We start from the raw sequence: 16881 nt of genomic DNA, 5'->3' as shown, positions 1-16881 counted from the left end.
ATTAGCGCACAACAGAAACAAAGCAGAACAATATACTAGGGTTGGCATACACCTGAAGAGTAGGAAGAAGAATTGCGGTGAGTTGTCTAGGTGAGTCCCAGGCTAGGCTGAGTGTAAGAGTATGCTCTCCTCCCCCAACCTCACCTTATGGAAGACCATCTATTAGAAGAAGAAGCGGGGGTGGGGTGGGGTGGGGGAAGCCAACGTAAAGAGAGCAAATCACAAAGTTCACTTCTAAAGAAAAGGCCGCTCGTACTGTGGCGCCCAGGGAAGCAAGCGTGTGAGGGCAGCACGCGTCTGCAGGATCGCGACTCTACCAAGCGGCGGCGGGTCGGCCATAGGCTCCGAGCTACTACAGCCGGACAGGTCCTCTCCTCCAGTCCTGGGGTCCGAGTAGGAGCCCCCGTTGTTGCTGCGGTGGCAGGAAGTCTCGGTGAACTACAAATCGAGGCATGCTGGGAACATTCCCTGCTCCTCCCAGGAAATGTCCTTTGTCCAGCCCCACAGGAAGCCCCAGCGAGGAGGTAGTGGGCAGCCAGCCCGAGTGCCAGCCCGCGGTTGCATAGCCTCAGCACCGGGCGCCAGGCTTGGGCAGTGCGCTCAGAGCTGCCCGGCGCATCACAGGTAGGAGCGCTGCTGCGGCTGGGCGCGAGCTGGGAACCTGAGCTGATCATCTAGGGGCTGGGATGTGTGCTGTGGCTGAGCTGCCGCGCGAAGCTGTCCTTCGCACACTGGACTGTGGTCCGCCACCCCGTGGGCTCAGGAACCAAGGACAGAAGGGGACCCCTCATGTCCTATAGCTGGGTTGAGCTCCCTTTGGTCTTTGTGGCAAGGGGAGGGGAGGAGGAGGCTGAGACTGCGCTGCCAGAGCAAGTCGGACCGTCCCACAGACCACCGAAGGGGGCATCAGAGACCCTGGGAGACCAAGCCCAGGGAGGAGCTTGCAAGACAAGCAGAAGGTGAAAGGCTTTGTGTGCATCGGTGTATCAGCTTAGATCGTGTTACCTTTGCCTACTAAGTCAGTGCCCCCAGCCCCACTGTGAGGAAGGGGATGAAGGCGGGGACTTTGCGAAGGGCAGCAGGTTCATTTTGGCCCTTGTGAAACGTGTGTCTGTTCCCTGCTCCTCCCATCTGTCTGACCGACTCGGATTGCCACTTGGGGGATGCGATCGGACTGGAAGAAAGGTACAATGAGGACCTGCGAAAGGAAGGCTGAGCTAGCCAACCGCGCGTGGCTCAGGAGGGGTCGTTGTCTGGTTTTGCTAGAATCCCCACATCACGTAGAATCCCCAATCAGCTACTTTGAGGTTCAGGTGGCCTGGGGTGAGGCATATGTTAGCATGAGGGATGGTGAAGAGGAACAGTGAGACAGAGACCCTGGATGTACCTTACAGCCAGAGCACACAATAGCAGGTCTCTAGAATGGGACTTTAAGACTTCCTTTGGGACTTCCTCTGATTTAACCTTTTTTTCTTAGCCACGCCCCCATTCCCCCCCCCCCCGCGCAGTGAATCAGCAACCCCCCACATGAGTATGAGGCATAATTTAATTTAGTGCTGTAATCCTGCCTGTTGAGTCAGGCTCCGTTGGCTGTCAGCATTCCCATATAGTGGGTCTCTTCCCAAGAGACCGTTGTGGTAAATGCGGCAACAGCTAGTGAGTTGGTGGTCTTTGTGAGCTGCTATGGACAAATGGGCAAGTTTAAACACAGCCGGAGTGTGACTCCCTTAAGGGAATTAATTCACCTGCCTCTGATGCCTTTCTGATCTTCTATGTGTATACAAGTGTGCATCCCTTCTCTTAAGGAAACATATGGTGATTACTTAATGTATAATGTACTTTAAAACCAAAGGAATGCCTCTTGAGTAGTAGGCGGATTATTTCAGGTGCATGGGGGGAAAAGGATGCTTTGGACCCTGGATTAATGGCTTGTAGGGGGCGGAAGGCTTTTCACTGGCACTGTTAGTTAGATAAGACATGTGAACTAAGTTGGAATGAACTAACTGGAATTGTACAGGCAGCCAATGTTAGATAAAATGAAGAAAGAGTGTCTGCATTGGAAAAAGTTCCCGGTTGCACACTCTGGCTGTGCTTGGAGGAGGTAGGATCTTTAGGGGAGAAATTGACAGTCCAAGAGATAGTGACCTGAGATTGAACCAAGACCATACAGTGAAAGTCAGGCTGCCTTCCAGGTCATTCAGGAGAAAAAAAACCATGATGGCATTCAAAACCTTCTGGAATTAAGGAGTGAGTGACAAGAAGTCAGAAAACTCAAAGGGCGCAGCTAAATTGAAGGGACCTCGGGGTGACCTCACTGGAGGCTGTATGTCTGAGGCTGATGGATTTGCATAGCATTTCCCTCTCCTCCTGCCAAGAGCTCTTTGGATTTCTCCAGAATCTACTTACTTGACTGCCTAATTTTTAGTGTCCTGGGAAAGGAAGGAGAAATTGTGGAAGTTGGTTCCAAGGAGGACACAGTAAGTCAAGCAAAGGGCTTGTCTGCTTCCCAAGGGACAGAAAGCCACAGCAGCGTTCAGGAGTTCCGGTCGGTCGCAGCCCTGTGTAGGTGCCCCGAGTACCATTTGAAACATTCTCTCCAAGTTATTGCTTTTCCTTTCTTCTCTGAGTCTTGGTGGGTTTCTGAGTATACCACATGCTATTTAGGGTTAATGTAATTGGCAAAGGTTAATAACTTAATTTGGCATTGAGAGTTCTGCACATAGCCAGTGCTTGCCCACTTCTCCGTTGTATTCGGTTCTCTACTGGTCCTTGCACCAAACAGCTTTCATCCCAAGATGCAACACACATTCTTGAGCATTGGTTACTCAGGTCAAACCACACCCCTGTAGCACATTCCCATGCTGCCTCTCATTTTTGTCCCAATCCCTAACTCCCTCATAGGAACCTTTCAAGAATTTCTAGTGGGACTGGGAAGATGGCTCAGTGGTTAAGAGCACTGACTGCTCTTCTAGAGGTTCAGAGTTCAATTCCCTGCAACTACATGGTGGCTAACAACCATCTGTAATGGGATTCAATGCCCTCTTCTGGTGTGTCTGAAGACAGCAACACTGTGCTCATATTTGTAAACTAAATAAAGAATTCTTTAAAAGAAAGAAAGAAAGAAAGAAAGAAAGAAAGAAAGGGAGGAAGAAAGAAAAGAATTCCTAGTTACTATCAAGCTTTTCCTCATGGTATTTTGAATTTTGGTGACACCTCTCCCTGTCCATTATGAGAGCTCATCTTGTTCCCCTTAAAATTATAAACTCCCTGATGTTTATATAACTAGCAGATGCATAAATGATGTTTAATTGGAAGTTTGTAAATAAATGAAAGCAATGAAATAACATATACATCCTGCATTTACTTATAGATCAGGTCTCATGTAGCCCAGGCTAGCTTCCAAGTCATTGTGTAGCCAAGGATGACTGAAAGGCTCTATGGCTCCCATCCTTCTTGCCTCTGTCTCTTGAATGCTGGGATTAGAAGTGTACTTCATGACACCTCGTTTTATGCCTTACTGGAGATCCAACCTGGGTGTAGTGCCAGCTTGGCAAACACTTCACCAACTGAGCAACGTTCCCAGTCCACATACAGCTTATTTTATCTCTTACTTTGTCTCTATAGTAAAGCTTTGGAGACGTTTTCATAGGCTTGTGAGGACTCATCGAGACAGGGAAAATAAAGCCTGTCTCATGGCATACTGAAACCTTTCCTCTCTCTTGGCTTAAGAGGGTCTAATAGTGTTGGTCACCGTGTCTCATAAAAGATGTTCATGAGTACCATCTCATTGAGCTTCTTTGCCAACATGAATGGTTTTAGACTCTAGCAACATAGAGAATGGATTAAAGCAAGTGCATAGACAGGTATTTTTATAAGTCTACATGGGAGAAGGTGATTTTTGTTCTCAGTTGTTAAAGTGTTTAAGTTCTGCTCTTTGCAACTGAGTCAGACATTGAACATGCCTGTTCCCTCTTACGGCCTAAGCTGTCTGTTAGGGTCAAACTATACCACATAAAAGTGCTCAAACTTTACTTCCTTCCAATTTAGCATTTTTTCATTGACAAATAATTGAGCATTTGTTTTTACTTGCTTTTCATGTGATTTATAGCAGTCACTGCTTACTGGATACATCATTGAATATATCAAAGATTGCACTAGGAAATTTGGGGCTGGGTCTTTCAGAGGTCCTGAGTTCAATTCCCAGCAACCACATGGTGGCTCACAATCATCTGCAGTGGGATCTGTTGCTCCCTTCTGGTGTGTCTGAAGAGAGTGACAGTGTACTCATATACATATATAAATAAATCTTTAAAAACAAACAAACAAACAAACAAACAAACAAACAAAAAACCAGGCATGGTGGCATGTGCATGTAATCTCAGCCCTGGGGAAATAGAGACAGGAGAATCTGATAAGCCAGACAGACTAGCATAATTGATAAATTCCTGGTTACTGAGAGATCTGGCTGATAAAAAGGTGGGCCGCACCTGAGTATGACAACCAAGACTGTCCTATGGCCTCCATAGTCACGTGTATGCATGTGTGCCTGTGTATGTCTACCTGTATGTGTGCACCTTTGTGTGTGCACCTGTGTGTGTGTGCACCTGTCTGTCTACCTGTATGTGTGCACCTTTGTGTGTGCACCTGTGTGTGTGTGCACCTGTCTGTCTACCTGTATGTGTGCACCTGTGTATGTGCACCTGTGTGTGTCTACCTGTATGTGTGCACCTGTGTATGTGCACCGGTTTGTGTGCTCCTGTGTGTGTGCACCTGTGTGTGTGCTCCTGTGTGTGTGTACTTGTGCACATACACAGAATAAACTAGACAGTTTACTTGGGTTGCCTTGTTTCATCTGATAACATTATCTCCATTCTAAAAATGAGGAAACCAGAGGTCATAGAGAAGTCAAGAAACTTGCCTGGAGCCCCAGATTCTGAACTGGAGATGCATTGGAATGTAGCTCTGTAGACCACAGCTTTGAGAACTGCTTTTCATGGGAGGGAATTGCCAGGTGGCTGCCTTTTCTGCCTCCACAGCCCTCCACATTTGCAGGTTGCCTGCCAGGAATATTGATGGGCTTCTAAAAGCATCCTACCGATTCTCATTCCGAGAAGCACAGTTTTTTTTTTTTTTTTATTAAAAACAATAACAAACCACACTTTTTTTTCATGCTTTTAATTTCCTATGGCTATCAGTTAGGAAGATCAAATTTAGAATCCATAGTGCCTTTTGGGCACAGAAGCGTGCCCAGAATTCTTCTTTGTTTTCTATTTTCTTCCAGCCTGTCTGAATTTGTTTTCTATCCTTTCCAGGCTAAGTCTCTTATCTTCTGGGTAGGTTGGCTTGATCATCTCAGGCCATCCTTAGGCTGTCCATCAGCTCTTGCACTGCCTGAGATGCCTGGGTTCCACTGACATTTTCATGAGAACTTAACAGAGCACACGACAGGGGCTGTGTGTCCAGAACACAGCATGGCATGTGGTGGACTTTCAGAACTCTGGTCATCACGAATTATTAGGCATGGGTAAAATGCAAATATGGAGGCGTGAAGCATGTTCATGTCTCCAGTTGGCCTCTGGTGTAGAAGGAGGACCAGGAAGAAATTGAGTTTCTTGGTTAATGTTCAGGTTTCTTTTAATGGCACTGTCAGCTCCAGCTGGGAGGATGCAGGGCAGAGCTGTGGCAGGCTGTTTTGTGTGTTTGTGCAACACGAATGATGTGGAAGTTAATGATTTCAGGTGGTGTGGGTGGGGCCCCTGCTTAAGCTGGCGTGTCCACCCTCACTAGATCTAGGAAAGGCTCTTTTACTGTACAACTAAGAAAACCATAGGGGTTGCCTGGGTGCCAGCAGGGCGAGAAATAGAAAAGAGAAAGTCAGGGGTGAAGAAGCACCTCTGATAATATCCCTGTGGGAGTGGGAAGGGTCGCACTGTGGGATGGGTTTGGGCTTTACTTCAGCAAGTAGGGATGGTGGAGCAGTCTGTCCTCCTTGGGTGGGCCCGGCTGTCAGCTGCCATGAGAAACAGTCTTCTGGCAGGCAGCTCATGGGATAGCTGTGCCTAACTGCACAGCAGGTCAGATTCTGTGCATTCACAGGCTAGGGGTGGCCTTTCTTCAAGGAGGTGTATGACATTCGTGTGGCCTTCTGATACCTTGGGTAGGATCCTGCCATAGAGTACCAGGCAGCAACACTTCTTCCTGGGCTTCTTTCTAAGAAATGTCCCACTTCTGATTCAAGGCCATGTGCTGTCACGTGGCTAGCACACTTTGCTTGTTGCTTGAAGAGGGACATTACTGAAAAGTACCTCCTTGGCTATTTTTTTTTTTTTTTATCATACTTGGGAACCTTGGTTAAAAAAAAAGTCACATTTTCCTCCTGGGCCTTTTTGGTGATCCCTTAGTAGATATTTATAAAGATTTCTGACAATGGTAGGTGCTTTTGAAAACTGGATAGAAACATAAATCCATTAGACATAATCTCTAGTGACCCAGAGCCTAGAAAAATGGTAGCTTGGGGTGTGTCTAACACATAGTTATTGATCGAATATTTATTGAACACATTATGTTTCAAACATTTGAAATACTTATTATTTTAAAATCTATTAAAATATTTTAAATATTACATTTTGATTCTTGCCTAGTATGATGGTACTACCAACTTCTTACTAGGAAATGTGGGAAAGAACAAATGTTTATATACTGTCTGAGCTAGGAAATAATCATACAGCAACCATACATAATTTTTAAAAATACACATTTTAAAGTTTTTCTTTTCTTTTTTTCTTTTTGTTGTTTTGTTTTGTTTTTTGTTTTTGTGTTTAGGTTTTATCCTAAAATCCCTCAGCAGGATTTATCACTTCCCCGGGGATTACCAAAAAGGCCCAGGAGAAAAATGTGATTTTTCTTTTTCTTTTTCTTTTTTTCTTTTATTTTTCTTTTTTCTTATTTTTTCCTTTTTCTTTTACCAAGGTTCCCAAGTATGATGGCAAAACAAAATGGTCAGCAACTGTAAAGAAGAGAATTTCAGGTTTTAGGTTCACGGGAGAGTTGAGCAGAAGGTACAGTCTCCATGTGCCTCCGCCCCCACTCTTTCACAGCCTCCCCCACTCCCAACATCCTGTACCAGCATGATACATTTGTTACACTTGAGAAGCCACAAGGGATGCTGGGAAGTGTAGTCCTTTGTTGGAGCGGGTATTTCTGGGTTCACTGAAGAAGGGGTCCTCTGGTCAACCGTGTGGAAAGGCAGTCTTAATCAGCTGCAATGGATGATGCTGTCTGTTGCCAACCTTCATTCCTATAGAGACTTGGAAAATAGAGAGTCGTAAGCATTTGATTTGGTTACAGAGTTAAAACTGAGAGAATTTCCGGAACCGTTGAGTGATATGGAGGATTGGAGGCCAGGAAGACCGAGTGGGCCAGTGAGAGAAAGTGGGTTTAGAGTTGACTTCGGGTGACTGTGACTGGTCCCATTGCCAGGGCTGTTGCACCGAAATGAGGAGCTGAAGTAGCAGGGAGCAACAGAGCATCCAAGGAAGGAACAGGAGCAAAGAGAAGAGAAATATAAAGAATTTTATCTGGTCTGGGGTGAAAGAGGTGATAGACCTTTTTAGCCAGAGTTTCTCCATAGTGTCTAAAAGATCCTTTTCCAGATGTATTAGGGGCAAATGGAGCTGTTGTAAGGTGAGTTTTGGAAGAGCTCACCTGGACCATTTTGTTTGGGTATAGGATGACGTTCCAAAAGTAAATCACTTAAAAGACAGGATAAAAACCCACGGGTGAGGGTAATAAGATGGAAAGATGTGACCCAGGGGAGGAGCCAGGGTAGTAGGGAGCCAGGAGCCCGAACATAGGAGGAGGCTTGGGGTTGACTTTTACATGGCCCCTGTCTCTAGGCTCCATCTCAAACCAGTTAGGATTTGTTGGCGTGGAAGCCGCATTGTGTGTGGAAAAGACACAAGTCTCATCCCAGCAGTCAGGTCTTTTTCATCTTGAGCACTGCAGCAGGCAAGCCGTCCAGCTGGTCCTGAAGGACGTTAAGGTGGTTTGAGCTGGTGAGACCAAGATCGGGGGAAAGGAGGTTTCAGTCCAGATGCTTCAGTTGTGAGTCCTCCAAACAACACGCAGAGTGGCAGGAAGAGCGATAACGTGCATGGCCCGTGGCACAGTAGTCCCCTTGTCAAGATCATCACAACTGCCTTTTAGGGGGTTTGGAATGTCTGTATCTCTGTCACTGTTTGAGGGCTGACAGAACTGTGAAGAGGAACAGCACTTGAAATTCTCAGAAGAAGGTCCAAAAGCCATGGCAAAACTTAATAGTCAGCAAAGATCAGAACATAAGTCAGAAGATATAACTGTGCAACTTTGTGGGATACATTAAGAAACAAAGTTACACGAGGAAAGCTTTTACATCAAGATTAACAGGAGTTAAATGCAATTATACAGCTGGTTGAACCATGTACCAGAGTTCTGTAGGAGGAAAAGGTCCCTGAAATCAGCTGTTGTTTCATCAGACTCCTGCATAAAGAACGCACCTGGAAGCCCTGTAAAAGGAGTTCAAGCCAGCATCCCAGGAGTGGATCTGAACAGAATGTGTCTGAGAGATGCTCTTTCCTTTTACATATGATGGACTTTGTATTTGTGTTTTAAATATTAACAGTACCAGCTATTATTGAATGAACAAAAACGGTAACTTAAGTAAAAACAAAATATATGGTTAAAAACCATTTGATAAGGTAAAAAATTTAAAAACTGGGACTGTTCCCTTAAATGACCATCTCTAGTATTTGAAAAACATAACAATACATATTTTTCTTAACATCAAATTGCTACACCTACATTCCAAGAGACCGCTTAATTGTAAGTTGTATTTCCCCCAAAGAAATGATTTTGAATTTCCAATGAAAACATCCTCCCAGAGACAGTGACTGCCTTGTTTGCTCTGTAGTAGGCTCTTTTTTAGAACACCCCTGACCGTCCTCAAATACTACTACCCTAGTTCGTGACAGCCATGTCAGAAAATGAAAACTACACAAAGTTTTCTAAAATTAACCCTGTTACCAGAACTGTTTAAAATCTTTAACTTCTCATTCCATACACTCAGCCAACGGATGAAACATGAAAGCAACTGGTCATGTCAGATTGGTAATAAATAGTTTACACCACAAACTGAATTAACAAAGCGGGCTGAAGCTAGCTCTTTACTTCTTCTGCCGATGGATGGAGCTCTAGGTCACTGCATACTGACAGCAATAAGCATATTTTTTCTTAACATGATTCTATTTTAAAAATAGGTTAGTTTGTTGTAAAACAAGATAACAAAATTAAGTGAGCCTTAAGAGATACTGGCGTTTGGAATCTCTTAGAAAACATCTACAAACTTCACTGTCAAGGCCTGTATACTCCTTGTAGACTTCAAGTGGTGGGCTCTGGCCCTGGGTACAGACTAGATGATATTCTCAAAGCACTACAGCTGAATCCAAGTTAATGGTTCTCAACTCATGGGTCCCAACACCACAGGGATTGCATAGCAGATATTTATCTTACAATTCATAACAGTTGCAAAATAGCATTTATGAAGTAGCAACAAAATAATCTTATGATTGGGGAGGTCACTGCAACATGAGGAACTGTTTTAAAGGGTCATAGCATTAGGAAGGTTGAGAACCACTGCTGTAAGTCATCTTCTTGTGAAGGATCTAAGAGCTTGGACTATCATTTAATAGAATCATTTGTTGACTCTACGAATATAAAACCTACTGTCAAAGACGCCTCTAGAATATTCTGTATTCCTTTCCCAAGCTGTGAGTTTGATGACAGAGTATCTGGTATTGTCCTCTAATGAGGGAACCTGGATGGTTAGAGTATAGACCCTGGAATTAGCTTCTGTTCAGAGGAAGAATTGAATGTAACCACACGTTACATTATGAAGAGGCAGCTATCGAGGGATGATAAATGTAAAGAAAGGGAGGCTTGGTCTGACCTTAGGCTGGACCAAGTTTCTTCCCTGCCAGGGGCATTACCATATGTACTGATGGCCTAAATGCCCACAGAGGAAGATGGGATAGGACTCCTTATGGGGTGAAAATGGCTTCTGTAGTCCACACAAGAAGCTGGGAAATGTCTTCTCTCAGCAGAAAACTATCCTGGTGTCTGCCTCAGCAATGGTGTAGTTATGGGAGCATTTCAGCCCCTGGGTTTTTTTTTTTTTAATGTGGAACTGGGTATTAAACCAAGGTCCCTGTGTTTGTAGAGCAAGGATATTATTGGCGGAGCCATCTCCTCAGACCTATTGTTGGGTAGTAAGATTGATTACTCTGTGTATTTTGGGAGGTAGTCCTTTATCAGATACATTTTTGCAAATATTTTCTCTAAGTCTATGCTTATCTCATTGTTTTGCTATATTTGTACCTGTGTCAATATTTATGTCTGAACATTTACCATCTGTTTTCTTCTCTGGGTGTGTGCATGAGACAGATACAAAACTTGCTTTATCCTGGAAATAGGAGACAAAACCATGAGCCAGCTTTGAAGAAATACCCATCTCGTGCTTATTTTTGATTTTTAAAATGAGGGTCTGGAAGGATGACTTAGCAATTAAGAGCACTTAGTATTCTTGCAGAGGATCCAAATTCAGTTCATGTTAGCTCACAGTGTGATTGCTGTTCCCAGGTTTCCAGTACCCTCTTTTGCTCTAAGAGGGTACCATGCAAGTGCATGGTGCACACATATACATGCAGGCAAAGTGGTCAGACACAGTTGAGGGAGAAGAAGGAGAAGGAGGAGGAGAAAGAGGAGGAGGAAGAAGAGGAAGAGGAGGAGGAGGAAGAGGAGAAGAAGAAGGAGGAGGAGGAGGAGGAGAAGGAGAAAGAGGAGGAAGAAGAGGAGGAGGAAGAGGAGAAGAAGGAGGAGGAGAAGGAGGAGGAGGAGGAGAAAAAGAGGAAGAAGAAGAAGAAGAAGAAGAAGAAGAAGAAGAAGAAGAAGAAGAAGAAGAAGAAGAAGAAGAAGAAGAAGAAGAAGAAGAAGAAGAAGAAGAAGAAGAAGAAGAAGAAGAAGGTGGTCAATGAATTGTAAACAGCTGATGGATGACTATAGGAAACTTGTATTTCCATCTTCCTATTTCCCAATAGGCACTTGGGTTTATTGATTGAGTTGGTGGTTTGTTGGCTATTTCTGGTCACCACTTCCTATGCCCTGTAATCATTTCACATTTCTTTAAGAGTGTGTGGTTGATGCCCGACCACCACTAACATCAACATTGGTGAGAGTCAGAACCTCTATATCACTGCAGTGCAGGCACCTCTGGCATTACAACATAACTCTAGACCCTTAGGAAAGGGATTTTCGTGGTTGACAATTTGACACAAGAAATTAGGAGATCTATACCTTTCTAATTGTAGTAAGGAAAGCAAAACACCTATCAGAGAATCACTTCCCTTCACATAGACACTCTTAACACTACATGCAGGTGCTTCTTGGTGTTTGCATGGTGCCTTCCCTCCTCCTCGGCCAGCATCTTCTTTACTCTCATTATTATCCTGGAAAAGTTGAGTTTTAGTCTTTTCTGGTCCATTTTCAGATTTCTGCTATTGTTTGTCCTATCCGTCATCAGTGAGAGAGAAGCAGCTGACCAAGAGGGCTGGGGAACTGGGGTGCTTTCCTTGAGGGGCACCAACACACTGGATGGCTTTCATTTTCCTTTCTTTCTCTTCTATTTCTATCTCCCTCCCTCCCTCCCTCCCTCCCTCCCTCCCTCCCTCCCTCCCTCCCTCCCTCCCTCCCTCCCTCCCTCCCTTCCTCCTTTGCTTCCTTCTTTCCTTGTTTTCCCCCTTTAGCACAGCTAGAATAGAGGAGTATCTATGCTGGGCCATCTGATATAAGCAGGAGGTGATGATTCTCGACTAAGTGGCACAGACTTCCTTTTTGAGACAATTCTGTCAGTGTCTGAAGTTAACTACCATTCTGTCATGACTGCCTCCATAGTGGGTAGTTGGGTGTGCTTGGCTCCTGGTGCTAATAGGTTATGGGATCTGCTTGAGAGTGGCAAGTTAGCTGGGCATAGTGACACGTCTTGATTTTCAGTACTTGGGCAGAAGCAGACACATCTCTGTGAGTGTGAGGCCCGCATGGTCTACAGAGTGATTCCAGGATAGCAAGGACTACATAGTGAGAGTCTATCTCTGAAAACAAACAAACAAACAAACAAACAAACAAACAAACAAACGTGTTTGTTTTGAAAAAAACAAGTTGTTTTCATGATTCTGTTTTACTTGATATGATATTGTCTAGGTCTCTGGATTTCATAGTTTTTTTTCCTTTTGAAGCAGAGGTAATGAAATGACTACACAGAATTTTATGTTTCAAGAAACATTTGAGAAATCACGTGGGAGAATCACCAAAGTGAATAAAACCCAACTTTTACCCAAAGAACTTATAGCTCATTGAGAGGTGCAGGGAAAGGCAGAGCCAGAGGTAGATATGAATCATTATATATTTACTATATTCACATTCACATAGATTTGTTTTGTAGTGACACCGAGGATCAACCTCTTTCCCCCACCGTCCCCCTTGCCCCAGTGGCCTTTACTTGGTAGGCAGGTATCCTACCATTGGACTATATTCCTAGTCAGTTATAAATATGCCCATAACTATGAACCAATGTTAGGCCGAATAAGATGAGGGAAGGTACCTCAGAAAGTTGGGTCTACTCTGTGAAGCTAGCATAATATAGAAATTAGCAGCCATGCTGGTCTAGGAACATTAAACATGTTTTCCCCATTTGTACACTGGTAACACATTACTAAATAGGTGAGGTCTTATCTATGTGGGTTTTGTTAAGGAAATACTAAAGTATTCCCCAAATAAAGCAAGATTCAATCATAGTGAAATAAAAATAAATGAGATAATTCTGTGTGAACCATTAACAGTAATTCTATAGATTAAGTTAAATTTCTTTCCCCTATTTTATAAATGAAACAAATGGAGGACAAGAGAGCTCTGGTAGAGCTGGCTGGGGATGTGGCTCGGTGGTAGAATACTGGCCTACCAACCTGCCCCAGGTTAACATTAGAGGCTAGGTTCTCTGGAGTATAGGCTCCAAAGGGCTGAGCTCTGACCACTACTTGTGGGAAGGAAACAGGAGACATCTCTTGTGTGTTCTGGAAAGGATGGCATGAGCCAGCACAGTAAGTACCTTTCATGGGATTTTAGGCATGAGGTAGAGTCTTGATTTCAATCACTGAGCACTTAGTCTGTGCCTGTCTGCTAGTGCCATTTAGGGGTTCCTGAACAGGAGAACAAACAGCAGCTAGTGTGTTTTAGGATAGATTCTACAGTGACTTGTCGGTGTGTGTATTTATGTGTGTCCAGTGCAGTGATGTTGGCACCAGGAAAGGAGAGAATGCCAAGCTAGCTCACACCTGAACACCCAGGCTCCCGAGGAACAAGGGTGTGTGGTGGGGATGCTAGCTGTGACCCTGTGCCTTGGTGACCTTGTGCCTTGATAATGTCCCTTCATTTCCCAGTGAGTGGTCTGCAAAGTTTGTTTTTGGAAAGAAAACAAATGATGCTTTAGGAAGAAGTGCAGTAAAGTTTGCTGACTGGCTTTAAGCAAAGGATACTGCAGGATTAGGAAGCAGCTAGCCCCCTTTTAATGAGAAGAGTTCATAGTTTGAATGGAAATAATGACTTAAAGTTTTTTGAATGGGGCTATGTATGTAGTTTAGTTGGGGCACTTGACTAGCACAGATGAAGCCCTAGATTCAATCACCAGCATTGAGGGGGATAAAGATAACTGAAGATGGCATAGCCAGAACTGTCTACATATCTACAGTCTCTATAGTCATATTCCAACCCCCACTTTTCTTTCACATAATTACACAAAAGACTTGGGGTTATTCAGTGTTGGCCATAATATTTCTTTAAGTCAATGCTAATACAAACAACTTAAAAAAGTCAACAAGATGTTTTGTTTCTTGAGTGAAAATTATAGACAATCCAAAACCTGGTTTCTTGGAGTCCATCTTAGAGAATCTGATGAAACTTTTAAGATTATTTTTAGTTTTGAAGAGGCAAGCTAATCATAATTATAATAGGAATGTAACAGTAGAAGTTGGCTGAAGTCTGGAAGAGAACATGAAATAGGAAGAAGGAAGGTGTTGTCCACAAAGCGTGGTTACTGTAGCTAGAGCACCAAGCCATGAAGATGACAGAGGGGGTCAGATGCAGAAGAGAATGTAAAAGAACCAGGTGACTCTGGATGGCTGTCTCAGTGCTCTGCCCACTCACTACCTTTGTGTGGTCAAATAACTTATATATTTGTTGGGCCTCATTTTCCTCCCTGGGAAATCATGTTTCTCTGACTCTGTCTCTCTGACTCTCTGTCTCTCTCTGCCTCTGACTCTGTCTCTCAAGCATTTAAAATGTGGCAGACTTTCTCATTAACAAGTATAGTCTCTTCAGCAAAATGTCACTGTAGTTCCGGCCTTTGCCACCCAGCTTACTTCTTTGGAGTCTCCCATATAGGGAAAGTGACACTATTAAAACAGAAGCAAAGATATACGGTGAATCTGAATCTGCGGAATCGTTCATTGTAGATTAGATGATCTGGATTCTTGATCTAGATGCATCTTCTAGTTTATGGTCTCATGTCTTGGGGGGGGGGTTGTGTCATTCTTATAAGCCCCCTCTAGGAGATGGAGAGACTGTTCAGTTAAGAGCTTTACTTACAGTTCTTGCAGAAGACTCAGTAGGGTTCCCATGCCTGCCAGCATTGGATGACTTACAGCTGCCTGTAACTTTAGCTTTAGGGAATCCACCTCCTTTCTCTGGATTCTGTGGGCACCTGCTCATGCCGCACACAGACACACATGTATATAATTAAAGAATAATACAAATCTTAAAGCAAGAATCTCCCTCTTGACCATGTGTTCCAGGATCTCATTTGCAGGTAGACGATTTTAGGAATGGGTTGGTGACTCTGGTAAGACTTTAAATCTTTTTCCTATGACAGGGATGGAGGATCCATGTACTGGGCAGATTATGAGTTGATTAATGTGATTCGACTCATTGTCCTATCAAGCAGCTAACAGAAGCTACAAATACCAAGGCCAAATATGTAAATTAGGTATATCCCGGAAAGGTAGTACATTAGAGTCTCAGGGAACAGCTTTCTTCTCCTAGGGCATTTGTCACACCATGCAATAGGAAATGAAAAGCAGGCACATTAGTGTGCTGAAAGGTACAGATTGCTAGTATGATTAGCCAAATACACTGGCTACCTGGGGTGGGGGCACAAGTGTGATTGGAGCAAAAGTTGGTCTGGCAGGGATTTAGGCTCCTGCCAGCCACTCAGTTATGCGTTGGTGGACAATGTTTGGGCTGTCCACACTTCCTTAACCCTTTCTGTATCCCAGTTGAAGCTGCTGATCTATTTGTCTGGTACCTCCTGGATTTAGATTAGTTGCTATTTATTTTCAAACAAAATAGCTTAGCAAACAAGGCTAAAATTGTTTCCCCTTTTCTCCAAACTGCTGTGGCCCATTTCTGAAGTATTTTAATGATGAGATGCTTTCCGATGACTCTTCTGTCCTTTCCAGCCTGCTTCAAGGTTCGCTGAGCCTTGGGACCTGGGGCTTGACACGCTCAGCACTATAGTCTATTGCAATAACTTCTGCCTGCTGCAGAGAGAAGTTTCTCTGGCGAAGGTTGACAGCAGCACTGAGCTATGGGTAAAAGCGGGTTTTCTGTCTAACAAATACACACGTGAGTAGAGTGGAATAATGAACTTAGGTGTACAGCATTTTAGCAGTGGCCGATATATGGCCTTTCCTGTTTCATCTGCACCCATCTAAGCCTCCCTTCCTTGGATTTGTGTTGAAGTAAATTCCAGACGTTATCCTCCCGTCTATAAATATTTCATATATTGATGATAAAGGACTCTTTGAACTTATCCAAATACCAGCATCATAAAGATGAACAGTTCTTGATATCAGATAGCTAATCAGAATTTTATAGTTACTTAGTTGTCTCATAATTAGCTTTGGCTTTGGTTTTGGAGGGTGCCTCACTGTGTAGCTCAGGCTGGCCTTCGATTTTTAATGCCTGTCTGTGCTCATTGCCCAACCGCTTAGAACTTGCTTTTGTAGTTTGGTAATTAGAGTTGGGGTTCTGTAAGTATGTAGGTTGAGGTTGGTTGATTTATTGCTTGCAGTTTGATCTTTGGACTTCCCTCCCTCCTTTCTTCTTTTTATCATATTTTTTTCTTGCTGTTTTTGTCATTGTTCTCTTGGTAAATCAACTGGAGATCATGTGTCTTATTTAGTTTCTTATGATCTGAGTTTTGTGTATCCTGTTATTTTTAAAGAGATAAGAGTGAGTTATATTTTTAAAAGTGTTTTCAAGTGTATGCAAGCGTTTTGTTTTGCTTTGCTTTGCTTTGCTTTAAATCAGTCTAGTTTTGGAATTTTGAGACGTGATGAGGCAGGAACATTTAGCTATCAGGTAGCTTTGCATTTCCTCCTGCTTCGCACTCACTGGACCCTACCCTGGCTGGTTACACACAGAGGTGTCACTTACCCAGCTGAAATACTCCAAGCGGAACGTGCCAGCCATTCCTTGTCAGTAACACCAGGCAGTTATTTTGGGCAGAGAAGGGAACGGCAGTTCTTCCTGTTGAATCTACATGGGAAGCTGGGTGACAGAGTGTCTGCTTCAAACTCTTTGGCCCTGCACTCCCCTCTTCTCCTTTGCTATGAAGAACATTTCTCTCAGGGCTACTCATTCCAGCAGAAACAGGATCACAGAAACCTTAATAGAGACCACCATCTCCCCATCAGTCCTTCCAGAACAAGGCTGTTATGAGCACATCTCATCAGACACACC

General features: G+C 43.8%; 1 protein-coding gene across 1 annotated transcript in view; it reads left to right on the top strand.

The window, feature by feature from the left end:
• The first annotated feature begins 484 nt into the window (after positions 1–484).
• Znf697 (zinc finger protein 697) overlaps positions 485–16881 on the top strand; it is a 33772-nt gene continuing 17375 nt past the window's right edge. The window contains exon 1 of the mRNA XM_021158697.3: positions 485–624. Within this exon, the coding sequence (XP_021014356.2) occupies positions 485–624 (140 nt within the window). The remainder of the gene's footprint in view (positions 625–16881) is intronic.

This window comes from Mus caroli, unplaced genomic scaffold, assembly GCF_978045245.1.
Source record: "Mus caroli unplaced genomic scaffold, Mus_caroli_1 scaffold_3, whole genome shotgun sequence".
Taxonomy (NCBI): Eukaryota; Metazoa; Chordata; class Mammalia; order Rodentia; family Muridae; genus Mus; species Mus caroli.
This window is presented reverse-complemented; position numbering and strand designations above follow the sequence as displayed.